Source organism: Perca flavescens, chromosome 21 (assembly GCF_004354835.1).
Source record: "Perca flavescens isolate YP-PL-M2 chromosome 21, PFLA_1.0, whole genome shotgun sequence".
Classification (NCBI taxonomy): domain Eukaryota; kingdom Metazoa; phylum Chordata; class Actinopteri; order Perciformes; family Percidae; genus Perca; species Perca flavescens.
The window spans coordinates 7,442,773-7,458,080 of record NC_041351.1 but is presented as its reverse complement, the minus strand read 5'-3'; the positions used below and the strand labels follow the sequence as shown (position 1 = coordinate 7,458,080).

At 41.0% G+C, this 15,308-nt stretch overlaps 2 protein-coding genes across 2 annotated transcripts; one reads left to right on the top strand and one right to left on the bottom strand.

The window, feature by feature from the left end:
* Positions 1-1,587: 1,587 nt before the first annotated feature.
* Positions 1,588-4,025, bottom strand: mrpl43 (mitochondrial ribosomal protein L43). Its single transcript, XM_028567213.1, has 3 exons — positions 3,732-4,025; positions 2,807-2,913; positions 1,588-2,255 (listed from the first exon to the last, which is right to left on the bottom strand). Exons 1-3 carry the CDS (start codon positions 3,860-3,862, stop codon positions 2,038-2,040), a joined length of 456 nt encoding a protein of 151 aa, XP_028423014.1. The 5' UTR covers positions 3,863-4,025; the 3' UTR covers positions 1,588-2,037.
* Positions 4,026-4,188: 163 nt separating this feature from the next.
* Positions 4,189-11,253, top strand: twnk (twinkle mtDNA helicase). Its single transcript, XM_028567212.1, has 7 exons — positions 4,189-4,294; positions 4,540-5,204; positions 6,100-6,802; positions 7,493-7,733; positions 7,829-7,936; positions 9,019-9,160; positions 10,347-11,253. The coding sequence occupies exons 2-7, from the start codon at positions 4,569-4,571 to the stop codon at positions 10,689-10,691; spliced, it is 2,175 nt and encodes a 724-aa protein (XP_028423013.1). The 5' UTR covers positions 4,189-4,294; positions 4,540-4,568; the 3' UTR covers positions 10,692-11,253.
* The last annotated feature ends 4,055 nt before the right edge of the window (positions 11,254-15,308 follow it).

Here is a 15,308-nt window from a genome sequence, read left to right as displayed (position 1 = left end):
TGTCTTATTTATTTGAGTCCATTAAATTTCCACTCGCTTTTCTGCAGATAAGAACATGTTGCATTATGCTCAGCTTGGTAAAACAAACAAAAAATAGTCAGTGTCAACAGCCCTGAGGGGAAGTCAGGAAATGACACGCAAAACATGCTCACACCTTCTCCTAGTCTCATGACACTCGCTTGTTTTTAGCTTGTGGCAATCAGCAAGGCCACTGTCCTCCAGTGGGAATAGAGCCCACACGATCCCAGAGTCATTTACATACAGTACATATGCGACTCTGACAGAGCAGAGGTATAACATAAACTCAGAGGGGGGATAGAATGGCCATTTTCAGAGCAGTGTTCAAGGCAGTACCTTAGCAACAGGATCTTTATTTAGAGCCTTTAATGTCCTAGCGTGGGTCTAGCTGTGCCAGTTCCCATTGGGGAGCGCGGGTGTGATGAGAGCAAAGTGGCCCTGATATCTGTAATTGGTGCGATGGATAAATTAAAATGCAGGAAGTGAGCATGAAACAACAGAAAACATGTTCACATCATCAGCCAATTATGCTTAAATTCATTTCCTTACTTTAAAACAGGCTAAACTGTTTGATTTGACCTAACTTTGGTTATATAAGTTTACATATAATTTGAATTTAACAAATGTATTGGCTAAGCAGTACATGTATAGCAACAGAAACTGCAGTCTTTATGTCTGTGGGTAATTTAATAGGAAAGGGGCTTCCACATTTTTATCAAAAATGCAACTCAAGTACAGATATTTGGGAGAAAATGAGTGAAATCAGCACCAGTGTCCCACTGCAGAGCTCGGCTCCACCGTCTCACACTCATCACCATCCTCAGCAGTCATCTCACGCTCCTATTCTACATAATTTTTCACAGATAGCCAAACCATCTCCTGCAGCCAGAGCTATAGATGCCAGCAGACTAGTATCCATCCATCAACAGAAACATGCAATCTGTCCTGGGGGCACCTTTCACGTTATGCTTATTTGTATTCATCTGATGACTTGTACTTTATTGTATGGATGAACTTTTGTTGAGAAGAACGACGAGGTCATTTGTGGAAGAAAAGCAAGGGTCAAGCTGTGTGCCTTTTGCAGTCAAAAATGATGAATTCAGAGTGAGAACAGCAAAGAAAGCAGCGAGGAGTTTTGCCAACATCCGTCTCGTGAAATTTGAACAAATCACCCACTGGAGGAGTTTTCTGTTCCTCTTACAGCCGACGCAGAGGACAGCTCTGTGCTGCTGAAGGTTAGGACTTGTCCCTCAAGCTATCACACAACCATCTGTCATGTTCATTTAAGCTCTGGATCGTTTAAGGTTGTGCATCGAAGAAAACCCTTAAACCTCATCAGTATTAGAACTGTAAAAACATGTACATTTCCCCCCCGTGTCATTCAAATAAAAAAATGTGTACTTCTCAAATGTGTCTTGTCTGTGAAGTATTTTAAGGACAGTTAAATCAAGTCATTCAGACTTAACGAAGCAGACAGCACAGCTGCAATCAGTTTTGCTCTGTTGATCTTCTGACAAGCTGTTAAATACAACTTTAAAAGAATGTACAGTATACATTGAAACGCCAGCATTTGCACAATTATTTTTTTCTTTTATTTCATACAAAGTTCCATCTGCTCCGAAGTGCTGCACGTTACTACAATGTACCTTAACATAACCCTCAACATTAAAAACTGTTATCTGCTTTTTAATAAACCAGCTGACAAGCCTCTGGTGGATTCCTGTAAAGTCTATTCAAATGTGACATTCAGAGCTGGTACTGTGTGCACTTCTTTGCGCAGCCAAAGTGGCTTTGCTGCCACCAACAGACAGAAGAGCAGGTTGAAAAAATATTCAGTCGATAGACAGTGGGGTATTCTGCAGAAACATCCGACAAATACACTGGAAAATTGCTGCAACCATACTTGACCTGTGATTTGATTTAGATCACAGACACTTCAACAGCTTCAGAAAAAGGACATATCTTGCAAGAATAAGCTGGAAATAAGCACCAAATTTGACTTTAAACTTTGGATAGTCCTTATTCAGCGTCCTGTTTCTGCGGTCTGATGGGACCGATGGATGGGGGCCGGTTGGTGAATGGGTGCCACTGGCCCTGGATACTGGGGTTGTCTGTGTGGAAGGGCTTGCGAATGCGAATGATGTCCAGGCCCGACTGATTAGTCAGCTTGGTCAAAAGCTCTGATATCTGCGGAGACGTTTTGCTCGTGACAATTTCTTCCCTCACGTTGCCGTTTACTGCAGGAAGGAAAAAGAGGAAATAATAATAATAATAATAATAATAATAATAATAATAATAATAATAATAAGTATGAGACACTTTATAAGGGACATATATTTCTGCCTAGTGTGAAATGTAACAGTGTCAACAAGAACATATGATTCTGGGTGAGACTATTTAACTGTTTGAAACCCCCAATGGCATTCAACTTCAGCTACATAGAGGTCTCAAAAATGTGTGTTATACTGCCCCCTACAGTATCTAGGAGTAGTAACATATATTCACACTGTTACTTTACTGTAGTTCACTTTTCATGTTTCTTATACATTTATGCATCGTTTCTTATAAACTCAACACAACAAGCTTAATTGATATAACATACCTTAGAACTCAGTGTCAATTTTCCCCATGATTTTTACCATATTACATAGTTTTTTTCAAGAAACTTTCTAGGAAATTACAGGACCTAACATACAACAAACCTTTTTTATATATAAAAGCATGTGCTATAATGAGGAAAGAAAATTTAGAATTAGACAGTTGTGCCTTTAAAACACAAGGTACTTACAGTATTCTGCAACTATTTTGGGTATCCTGCATGACTGAGGAGACACGTACACGACAGTTGCAGGGTTCTTCTTGGCATAATCCACCACTCCCTCTTCAATGAACTCCCTGAAAATAAAGAAGGGAAGAGGTTGTGATGCTGTGCTCACTCTAGTTTATGGTGGTCTGTGTCGCTTGCATACAATATCAATTCCCAGTGTAAGAACATCTGATGTTGCCTTTTGTTATGCTGCAACAGATGATTACTAAGATCACTGGAAATGGTGGAATGTAATCAACAAATAAAACTTACCACAACCTGTATTTCAAATCCAACACATTTTAGAGCACAAATACTGTAGTACATACATTTATATGACAACTATAGTTACTTAGCAGATAAAAACTTTGAATATGTGACAAAAGTACCTTGACAAACACGGTAAATTTTTCAGCATAGCCAGGTACTTTTACCTAATGTAACTAGGGCTGATATGGAGAAAATCAAATATCATGATATTTTTTACCAAATGCCTTGATATCGATACTGCAACGATATTGTAGTGTTGGCTATTGTTGCTTTCACAAAATATGTACACAATGCGATTTTTGATCAATAATCATCAGAAGCCTATCATGTGGATATAATGAGTGGGTAAATGCAAATAATAGAACGGTTACAACAATCGGGTAAGTTCAGAAAATGACATAACTTTACTGTGATGCAGCCTTTGAAACCAGGAAAAGACAACACTTAGCTATGCCATATTACGATATCCAAAATCTAAGACGATATCTAGTATCATATCACAATGTTGATATAATATCGATATATTGCCCAGCTCTAAATGTAACACTGTTGTAATGTAATGTGATGGCAAGTCTTTCACTTCACTTATAAAGAATATTTAAATTTTAAGGTATCTTTATGTAAAGCGTTTGTTTACCTGACTCCCAACGAGCTCTGTGCATTTTTAGAGAAGATGATGGAGACTCGTTTCAGCTGGCAGACATACCGACCGATACCGTTCTGAAGGACGCTCTGAAGGAAGCGACTCGGTGTCCCTCTGGATGTCATCGTTTTACAGTCAATTTACGGTTAATTAACACATACAATAGTGTTAGAAGCCCGCGGACACAAATCAACGTTAGCTAGCAACAACATTCATAGAGGACGACTTGACGGGCATGTATATGCTGCGTTCCGTCGATGATATGTTCCGGAGTGAAACATATAACAGACATGACCGTTACAGAAAACAAGACTTCATAATAACACCTCATCCATTAAGAAATCAAAATTGTAATCACTGTAGAAGACACATTTTATACACGTATATTTCGACATGTTTGAGATGTAAAATTAAAATGCAGCTAGCATAAACATATGAACCCAGTTCGGTACCTTTCCCTGTATGTTTCACACGGACTTGTTTTGAAAACGCACCCAAAAGCCCGGGTTGAGAGAGGAGCATGGAGGAAAAAGGCATGAGGGCAAGCAACACACCCAGTAAGCTGCATTTTGTGTGTTTGTTCTTGAATTAAACTTTATATTTTTTAGTTACGGCTTAGTCGCGCACATTCAGTCTAACTTTCTTGTACAGTTAATGTCCGTTTGATGAAAAGTAAGGGCTTTCTGCCTCCCTGTCTGTGCTGTCTTTGATAAACACTAGCATAGGTTATGCAAGAAGACATGTCTTTGTAGCTTTGCTGTGTGTTACTTGATGTTTCTTCCTCTTGTCGTGTCCGTCGCAGGTTCAATGCCCTAACCAGATAACTAGCTAATGTGGAGGAGCTTGCTGCTGAGGGGCAGCACCTGTCTCTTGCAGGTGGCAGCCCCAAGGTTTCTCCATCAGAGACACTTGCCATCCATCAGTGTGAGACTTCTCACTCAAAGGCTCCTTCACAGGCCTCCATGTGGTTCAGACCTTCTTGGGAAAGGCTACTACCAAGACTACCTGACACACCGGTGGACCAGGGCTTATAAAAAGGATGCCAAGTCTACTGTAGAGTTTCCTGTGAGCCCCATCACAATCACAGAGATCAAACAGTATCTGCGCTCCAAAGACATTCCCTTCCACGATGGCTACAGCTGCTTCCACATCCCCAGCATCTTTGTGGCTCCGTCTGCCCGGAGGGACAGCTTCTCCTTGTTCATCGACAAAACCACCGGACAGTTTCTGTGTAAAGACACGCTGGTGGAAGGGAGCTGGGAGGATCTCCAGGACTGCCTGGAGGTGATGCAGAAGGAGGAGCAGGACTTCCTCAGCCCTCATGTGCTGCTGGGATACCCAGAGAGTTTGGAGGAGCAGGAGGACAGGGAGAGAGAGCTGAGGGAAGTGCAGAGGATCTGGTCCAGCTCTGTGCCCCTCACTGACCTCCCTGAGGATGAGGTTCAGCTGATTAAAACCATGTTCCAGGTAATGTTGAGTGTAAATTAGTGAGAGATGTGCTCATAGAACATGAGTGATTGCATGTTTTTGGTTTATTCGTTTAATAAGTCAAAATAATCAAAGGAACAACAGAGACCGTCACATCTTCATCACAATCATTGAAAAGCAGGAAAAGTAAACCTAGCCTATATATTGCTCTACAAAATAAGCTTATAGTTATCCATGAAAGGAGATATGTGAAGAAGATAAAGGTGGAAGAGGCACACAAGCCCCAATTTCCAGAATTTAATTGAAAATATTTTGTCCATCTTTTAATGTGTACAGTAGATCATTTCTCACACTTAGTAAGGATATTGTATCTGTAACTGTTGCAAATGCATGTCATTTAACAGATTAAAACGCAATAGTAACAGCATAGTAAACAAACATAACAATGAAAAACAAAGACAAACACTAGTTAAGTCATGAAACGGCTGACAAGAAAGAATTTAAAGACAAATTAACAAAATAATATGAACAGAACCATCAGTGGCGGTTCTACACAGAGGCCTAGGAAGGCCCGTGCCTCTGTAGACATGTCCCTGGCCAACCCTGTATAAAATAAATGTTTATATGACTCTAAAGTAAAATAAAGTTTATAATCTTTAAATATCATTTGTTTCTATTTTTAATGTGCCCCTCTGGTTAAACACTGGCCCCTCCTTAGCCCCCCTAGTAAAATTTGTCTAGAATCACCACTGAGAACCATACAATAAAACATACTGACACATGCTTAAGAATTGATATTGTAATACTTTAGATTTGAGGCTTTGAAATGATGATCTAAAAATGAATTTACATGGCAGGGATTTAAATGACATCTCAGCACTATTTTTTTTTTATAGATACATTTAATAAAACATTTATCAATGTTTTATTTCAGATCACAAAGGTCTCTAATGCAACACTCAAGAAGTTTGGCGTGAGGCTTTTCAAGCCTACCAAGAGTCTGGTGTTCCCCTGGTTTGGTGGACCTGACTCCTCCCTAAAAGGGGTGAAGCTTCTCTCTGCCCAAAGCACAGACACTGACAAAGTTACTTATAATGAAGCTACAGTCCCAAAGTCTAATTCTTACTACAACCTGTTTGGCCTCCCCCTGGTGGGCCGTATGGACGCGGAGGTGGTGCTGACTGGACATGAGCTGGACACTCTGGCTGTGAGCCAGGCCACAGGACTCCCCAGCGTGGCTCTTCCACGTGGTGTCAGCTGCCTTCCACCGATCCTGCTGCCTTACCTGGAGCAGTTCAGTCGGGTGACGCTGTGGCTGGGAGAGGACATTCGCTCCTGGGAGGCATCAAAGATTTTTTCACGCAAGCTGGGTCTGAGGCGCTGCTCGCTGGTGCGGCCAGGGGAGTACCGCCCGTGTCCCGTGGAGGCGCTGGCCCAGGGGAAAAACTTCAGCCACATCATCAAATCCTCCATTCCAGCGGCCCATAAGTCCATAGTGTCCTTCAAGCAGCTCAGAGAGGACGTGTATGGGGAGCTGGTGAACACCGAGCAGGTGGCTGGAGTGAAGTGGGTGAGATTTCAGGAGCTCAACAGGATCCTGAAGGGACACCGCAAGGGGGAGCTGACTGTTTTCACAGGTAGAAAACATTATGTTTAAAGGCCCAATGTAAACATTCCCTTCTATAGCATCATAAAACATTAAAGCTGTTACATTATATATACATTTTTAACAGTCGATCAAATGTATAATGTGAAAGATATCAAGTAGTGACTAACCCACAGAAAACGATCTTCCAAACCTGCAGTTGCTCTCCTTGATTTGCTTTTCTGATCCATTAACTCCACAGCAGGGATCCGTTTTCAGCAAAAAAGCTCCGATAAACAGAAAGAAAAGAAATATGATAATTAGCTGATACAAAGTCAGTGTTGTGTTTTCAGCTTGTTTCAATACCACCAAGTGGCTGAAAAAAAACAACAAATGCAGCTTTATCAATCAGTTTGTTAGTAATAGCAGGTTCCAATTCTGTGTTTTTAATTTTGGAACTACCCTCTTTATGGGTCAGCTCTGTGGATCACAAATTGGAAAGAATAGGACTTACAACATGCACACACACAGCAGATCAAGGTTTATTTTTAATCAAACTGTCCAGAAAAAGAGAATATATATTTGGGCAGTGTACACATCTTTTGGACATGTTGAGTTTGAATATGAGCTGTAAATACTGGTACATGTCATCATTATCTGTTTCATTACCTCTTATCCACTCTGCACGTTTTTACAATCAAATATCTGTTAGTCTTAATATGTATGCCTCTATGTTTACTAGGTCCTACTGGCAGCGGGAAGACCACCTTTATCAGTGAGGTTGCTCTGGACCTTTGCATGCAGGGCGTCAACACGTTATGGGGTAGCTTTGAGATCAACAACGTGCGTCTGGCAAAGATCATGCTGACGCAGTTTGCCATGCAGAGGCTGGAGGAAAACATCGAGCAGTATGACTTCTGGGCAGACAAGTTTGAAGAGCTGCCACTCTACTTTATGACTTTCCACGGGCAGCAGAACATCAAGTAAGTCTCATCAATGTTTCGATGGACACCGGCTTCTTTCTTTTTAATGTAAGTGCTAATTTTCACTGAGTGTTCCTCTTCAACCTTTTTTATAGGACCGTGCTGGACACTATGCAACATGCTGTCTACCTGTATGATATCAACCACGTCATCATCGACAACCTGCAGTTCATGATGGGGCAGGAAAACCTCTCCGTAGACAAGTGAGTAAGAGTTACGTTATGACAAAATCTATTATCTACCAGTCTTTATTGTCCCATAGGGATAATCATTTCCACACATCTTCTTTTCATGTTCCATAGCACAACAACACATATAAAAACACTTAAAACTAGAGAGGCACCGATAGACCGGCCAGTGAGTGGAATTGGCCGGTTTTCACGTGCTCGGCCATGACCGGCGACCGGCAGGTCAGTCTGACATATGCCGATTTCATGCCGGTCAACGCTACAATTAACTGACAACACAAGTTATACGAGTTACAGTTCTCAAGGACGCACGCACACACGGACGTGACAGCACAGTCTGTTTTCTTTTTTTTCTCTAAACTTTTCCGCCGTGTGTCGCGCGTACCCGCTCGCGGTGTGAAGCATATGTAGGGAACCTCGTGAATGAACCTGCAACATGTCAGCTGTTGGGAAATTCTTCAGCGTGTGTGCAGAAGATCACATTTTTTTAGTTGGATATTGGATGTGAAAAGAAGGAAATGGTTCTAACATTGCATTTTAGATGTGTGTGAGTTTGAGTAATTTATATAGTTCTATTTTATAGTGATCCATTATCTGTTCTATTAAAGAAAAGATAGAAAATAAATGTGTGTTCTGTAAAGTGGTTAGAAAAAATGAAATCGGAATCGGCTAAAATTGGTATCGGCTGGCTTAACTCTGTACCTGTGGCTGGATGGAAGTAGTGTGAAGAATTGGTTCAGGGGATGGTCTGTGTCAGCTGCTACTGTACGTGCTAGGCGTCTGATAGGCTGGGTGCAGGGAGACTGATTATCTTGGAGGCAATATGTGTTGTTAGTGAGTTTGTTTTTGCAGGTGGCGGTTAGCATTGTGTAAAAACAGGGTGAGCAGTACGGCAGGGTGGGTTGGATGATGCTTTTGTAAAGTAGGAGCAGGAGGTAGGGGGCAACAGAAAGGGCTCTCAGTTTGCATGTGACATACGTAGTCTTTGTTGTGCGCGTTTCTGGATTGTAGTGACATGTTCCTCGAACCGTTTCTTCAAGCACAATACTTTTAAAGTGCATTTTCCACAAATATGGAAATCGTGTTTCCTGTTCCAGGTTTGCTGTCCAGGACCACATTATTGGAGCATTCAGGAAGTTTGCCACCAACAGCAGCTGCCATGTCACTTTAGTCATTCACCCCAGGAAAGAGGAGGATGACCGAGAACTGCAAACCGCATCCATCTTTGGTTCGGCAAAGGTAAGACAGAGCAATGTCTCACCTTTCTCAAACTAAACTGTGCAGCTAATTGAGCAGATTTTGGTTTGATTAACCTGAAAGGGAAACAAAAGGAACCGTGACAAATAACATTTAAACTTTCAATCATGTTTACTGACCGAATCAAATAATGAAATCAGTTTCATAATTTAACTTGCAATTTAGTACACTTCATCTTTTAAAGAGAACAAGGAAAGAGAACAAAACAAATGTAATAAACAAAACTAAGTTAAGTAAAATGGAAATGTGCAATTTGTTAAATGTATCAAATACAAAATTAAAATAAATAAATAATAGGTTGTATAGTATAAAAGCAAGGTGCAAAATAAGATCCATCCATCCATCCATCGTCATGTGCTTACCCGGTGTCATGTCGCGGGGCTCGCAGCTCCATCACGGGACCCCAAACTTCCTTTTCCCGAGCCACATTGACCAGCTCTGACTGGGGGATCCTGATGGAGGGTGGAGATATAATCTCTCCACCTTGTCCTGGGTCTTCCCTCAGGGGTGCGCTCAGATGCCCAAACCACCTCAGCTGGCATATTGTTTCAGGAATTCTTTTTTTTTGGGGGGTGGAAGCTTTAGTGCGTAACTTTTTGATATTAATGAACGTCCGTTACCTTCAAGCCTTTTTCCAAAATGAGTTGCTACAAAGCTAATTGAGACTATCCGCTCCACACAACTCTCTCTGTGTTTCTCAGTATGGCTATGTTCAGAAGATTGTGCGTGGAGGAGGGGTGGGGGGGGCAATGTGCGATCACGGAAAGCTTGTATCATGTGGACACGCCGACAGTTTTGTTGACATTAATTAGAATTCCTCATGGGGGGTGACAGAAAATACGCACTATAGCTTTAATTCTTAGAAAATGAGATGCACCACTGCACATAACCTGACCAAACCAGGGCCATGAAAATAAGATGTCCATATTCATTGATATATACATGTGTATATACTTTTGTTTTTACACTCATTTACCCTTTTTTCTATTTTGGCTTTCATTTCATCAATTTGCTCTTGAGTGTCCAGCTATTTCTGTAGCTACAAATGACTTGATGTCATGATGAAAATACAGATGTTCTGACCCTCTTTACAAAGCTCCAGTTATTTGACATAACTCAAGACACATCTTAACCTTTAACCCCCCCCCCCCCACACACACACACACAGGCCAGCCAAGAAGCCGACAACGTCCTCATTCTGCAGGAGAAGAAGCTGGTGACGTGCCCCGGCCGCAGGTCCCTGCAGGTGACCAAGAACCGTTTCGATGGAGACGTGGGCATTTTCCCTCTGGATTTCATCAAGTCATCGCTCACTTTCGCAGCTCCCATCAAGGGCAAGCACAAGCTGAGGAAGGTCGCCGCCAAGCCAGAAAATGAAGAGGTGGAGGGGACCGAGGTGGCGGTGAAGAAGGAAGAGGTTAAAAAAGAGAAGGCGGAGAAAGTGGCCAAAACGACAAAGACTCCACGGACTATTAAGAAGCCTGCAACTGACAATGAAAGCATGCAGAAGTAACTATAATATAGTATAATTCATAAGCAGTATACCGTAGATCACGTGGGTCAGTTTTACCACTTCCACAAAAACATTTACATGTTTGAAGCCATAGATGTTAGACAGTTTTATGTCCAAAACACAAGGTTCAACTAACGCTGAATATTAAGTATGTTTAAGCAATGAAAAATGAGCTCTGATTGTACTTCACAATGAAAGTTTATCCAAAAATCATTTGAGGTCAGTAAACATTTATTTCATTATGGAGCAAAGTATGTATGTTTCAACCAGAATGTGAAATAATGATGGTAAAGTGTAAGTACATGTTAAGCTTTTCTATGCAAGTACTACTGTATATTAAGACTGAGTTCTCAGTTTAAAGTGTCGATAAATTACTGTACTTCAATTTCACAAAAGAAATACTGTGACACCAAGACCTGGTAATGTTCAGTATTTCATGATAAACACACTGTCTGTTTGCCAGGATGATATAAGCATGTCCATATTACCATTGTGGGCATTTGTACAATGATGATTTATCGAATGAGCTACTTTTTTTTTTAAATAAAATGCTTGTGATGCAGCTTTTTGTCTGTTTTCATATCTGGTCAACAGGGGGCAGTGTGTGCTTTATACATAACAAACAGATGAGAATTACCCTCCACAGTAAATATTACTGCCTTTATTTACAACTGGCTGCAGATGTGTTTTCTATTTAGCCTTGCTTGTAGGCTTCAGTGATAACTTTTAACAATGTACTCTAGATATGTGTGTGTGTGTGTGTGTGTGTGTGTGTGATTTTGAGATATTTGCAAGCTTGACAGAGCACAATCATGCATATTGGCAAGAAAAATGTATTCTGCACAGTTCAGCGACACCTCAAATGCTAGTGTGTGTGATTGCTTTTTATATAAATCTGTCAGTTAGACTGGCGATTAGCAAGAACATCAGAAATATTTGGCCTCTTTTTGACCTCCTTCTGTGAGTGTTACTATCTTTTAACGCTGATAATTAGGTGTTGTCAGGTTACACATTATGTTAAAAAGGTTTTCATGCACTGAGCCGTCTCCAGTGTCACATTACACAATCCATTATTGAGACTTGAGTGACTTAATAAATGCAAATGTGTTTCAAAACATCACAACAACAACATATGAATATTTCATGGGTAAAGTCAGTTGCCTAGCCTTGACTGCATCGGTGTGGGATTACATGTAGAATCAGCAGCTTTCAGAGGGGGAGAAACTGCATTGTACTGAGCTGTGAGCTGCTGCAGTATTCAAGCTCTAAGTGTCATATTTCATCGCAGTCACTGCGAAGCCAAGTCAAATTTCTGATTTATTGCATAAAGGGAAGGGTTCAGTGTGCTTGATATAAGGGCCTTTTGATGATTTTCAACCTTGGCATCCACTCAGTAGATTTTTTTGTCACACTCATTAAAAAATTAAGGATCTTTGCACTTTGTAAATCTCATCAAGGAGCTCTTGTCACACCAGAAACAAGTCTATAGCAAGAAGCCCGAAACATCAACCAAAGATGACATACACCTACAGTATATCATATTTCTAATTTATGATACATGTAATATCAAAATCAATGCAACAGAACCAGAGGTCGTATTTTTTATTTCAGGCATTTTTCTTTCTTGTCAAAACCTGGCGCCTACTTTACCCACAATGCAGCTCAACCGTTGACAGTTGGCTTCTAGATTTGTGTGTCTTATATGTTATGCTAGTCAGGCTACAGAGGTCTGGTGAGCTCACTTCTTTTTAAATCCTTTTTTAAAACCTTTTTATTTTTATTTTGCAGTCTTCAGCCCAAACTGACGCTGACTCAAGTGACATCACTTGAGGCAATTTTATTAGATGTTGCACAGCCGCAAAAGCTTTATACAACTTTTTTTTTCCCCCACATATGCAGTATTACTCCCCAAGAAACTGTAAGCATGACTTTGATGTGTAAAATTGGTGGCGCTCCCCTTTAATATTGTTTTTCCATTGTTTGCCTCGGTCTGGAGGTTCCCAGAGATTGGGGCCTCTCTGTCTGCCTCTGAGATCTCTGCTGACTCCATCTCTGTCCGGGGAAGCTCCTGGCACACTCACTCACCCCTGAGTCCCTCGGTTAGCCGAAGATATTGTTGTAGGCTGTGGGAATAATCCCTGTGAATGTTTGATGAACGTAAATCAGTGTAGATGAGACGGCAGGAGGGAGACAGCTCCTGGACAGATGTGGTGATCGCCAGGTTTTTGTTCCATCCTTTTGCTCCCATTTCGTCTTCTCCAAGCGTTCCTTCACTGCTTAATGTTTTCCTGTGAATGTTCTCTACTGCTGTGTAAGTAGACATTGCTTTCCATAATGACTCCAGGCTGTGTGCTGGATGGCTCTGGGTGTCCTCTTGACAGTGTGGGTGGGGGCTACTGCTGCTGAGGACTCTGAATGGGGCTCTTTGTGCTTCGAGGCATTAAAAGAGGAAAAACACACAAAAATTGGAACGAATGATTTTGACACAAATGCATGCAGAAATAACATGCATTTGCACAGAACCTTTCCAAATACTGTCAGTCATACTTTATAGCATTGCTGAGCTTCATCCATATTATCTGAAGATAATAGCTTTAGTTTTTCTCTTTCTTTTCCCAGAGTAAACAGGTGGTGAAAATATATAACAGGGTTAAATGCTGAAATCGCTGTGTACGTCAGATTGTTGTCTTTGTTTTGAATAGCCTGTACTGATCAGAGCTTTGCATGCCTATTCAAATAGCTGCCATCTGGAGAGGGGAGGAGATGAAACAACTTGAGTTACGCAGCTCTTAATCATGAAGGAAACAAATTGAGCAGAGAACAAAAGAATTCCACTTTATCAAAACTCTACAACATATGGGAGGATGTGAATCATACGAGGCTAAGAAAAGATATTTCAGCTGCAGATAAATCTTTTCTCTTGTGAAGTATTTGACCTAAAACCCACTGAAAACATGAGGATCAAATCCGAGTATTAGAAATATGTCTACTTCATAAACTGATTCCACAAACAAGGAAAAAGACATCATTAACAGTCAACAAAAAATGAACTCGCCGCCCCAGCTGCTCCCAGCACTGCTGCTGATGGGACGCATGGATACATGACATGCATGCATAGCTCTCTGCCCCATTAGCTGCCCTTCATTACGCCAACTATTCAACCAAGTCTGGAGGTAATTTCGGGACCTTCAGTCAGAGTTATTCAGCCGGGGGCTTTGGCTCTGCAAAGGGACTTAAACTCAACGTCCAAGACAGGATCATGTTCAGGGTATTTTCAGCTGATCGTGGTTATGGTAGTGTGTTTTCTTTTGGACATTTGCGAAAAAACAGTATTGTATTGATCAGAGCAAGACAGCTCGGAAAACATGAGAAGTGTACTGTATTTTTTGGAGGAAAGTTAAAAAGTATCTTTATTAAATGAATGAATAGTTAGACATTTTGGGAATTGCGCTTTCTTGCAGGAAGTTAGATGAAAAAGTCGATACCAATCTTTTCTCTGTACAGTAAATAAGAAGTTACAGCCAGCAGATTTAGCTTAGCTTAGCATACATTCTGGAAAAAGGGAAAACAGCCTGGCTCTGTTGAAAAGTAACATTTGTTTACCAGCATCACTACAAGCTCACTGATTTACGTTTTATATATTTGTGTTTTTTTTATTGAAGTTGATATTGAAATTCAGTGAAGAGACACAGGAAATAAGTAAATAACACATAAACCAATATCCTCTTCTTTATTAAATAGCAAATAATGTGTATCTTTGAATATGTGACAAACACACTTGGACCAAATAACCTTCATTCACAAATTACCTTTGATGCGGTTGAAAGCTCGGGAGAAAAGCAAGGACTGGGGCTGTTTCTAAGGTCAAGAATGAACTGTCAAGCTCAACTTTCATCCAATATGGATAACAAGTCCTTAAGGTGCTCAGAAAAAAAGTAAAGTTTAAACATCTACGGTCCAATTACAACTGAGCAAACTCATCTGCTGATGAAGACACAGTGATACAGTCGAAAGCTTCAGAACAAAAAGAATATGTGGACCTTGAGTCCTTTGAGAATTATCTGAACTTTCCGGTACTCAGTTTTGATTTTGTTTTGATAAACCCCAAATTTAGCAGCTTAAGAGGGAGAACATTACTTGACCCAGAAAGTATGACAGAACATGCTGGGAAGAACATCTGGGAGTGCATGGAGGGGTACACTGAGTATGTAGAGCAAGTTCATCAGTACACTGTGTCTGCCACATTACAGTGTCTTCTGTTGAAGCAAGACCAGTTACTTTTCTTATCCATCAAACTGGGACCCAGTTTCCAGGATCATTGCAGTGTTTCATATACAATGACTCTACTGATGGTCAGTCTGAAATGTTAAAAAAAGAACTGCATTCCCATCAAAGCAACACAAAGTGCATGCCTTGCTGCTCTGTGTATTTGCAGCCAGAGCATGCTGAAGACCCACGTCACTTGCAGACAGGCCTGAGGCCGTTTCAGACTCAAAGCTGATTCAAGATGCCCCTCCGTCCGCATAATGTCAGAACATGGGGGGGGGGGGTTACTCTGCCTCACTTACTCACGTGCACTCTGCACATTTGACCCACATTACCCAACAGTATGCCTGC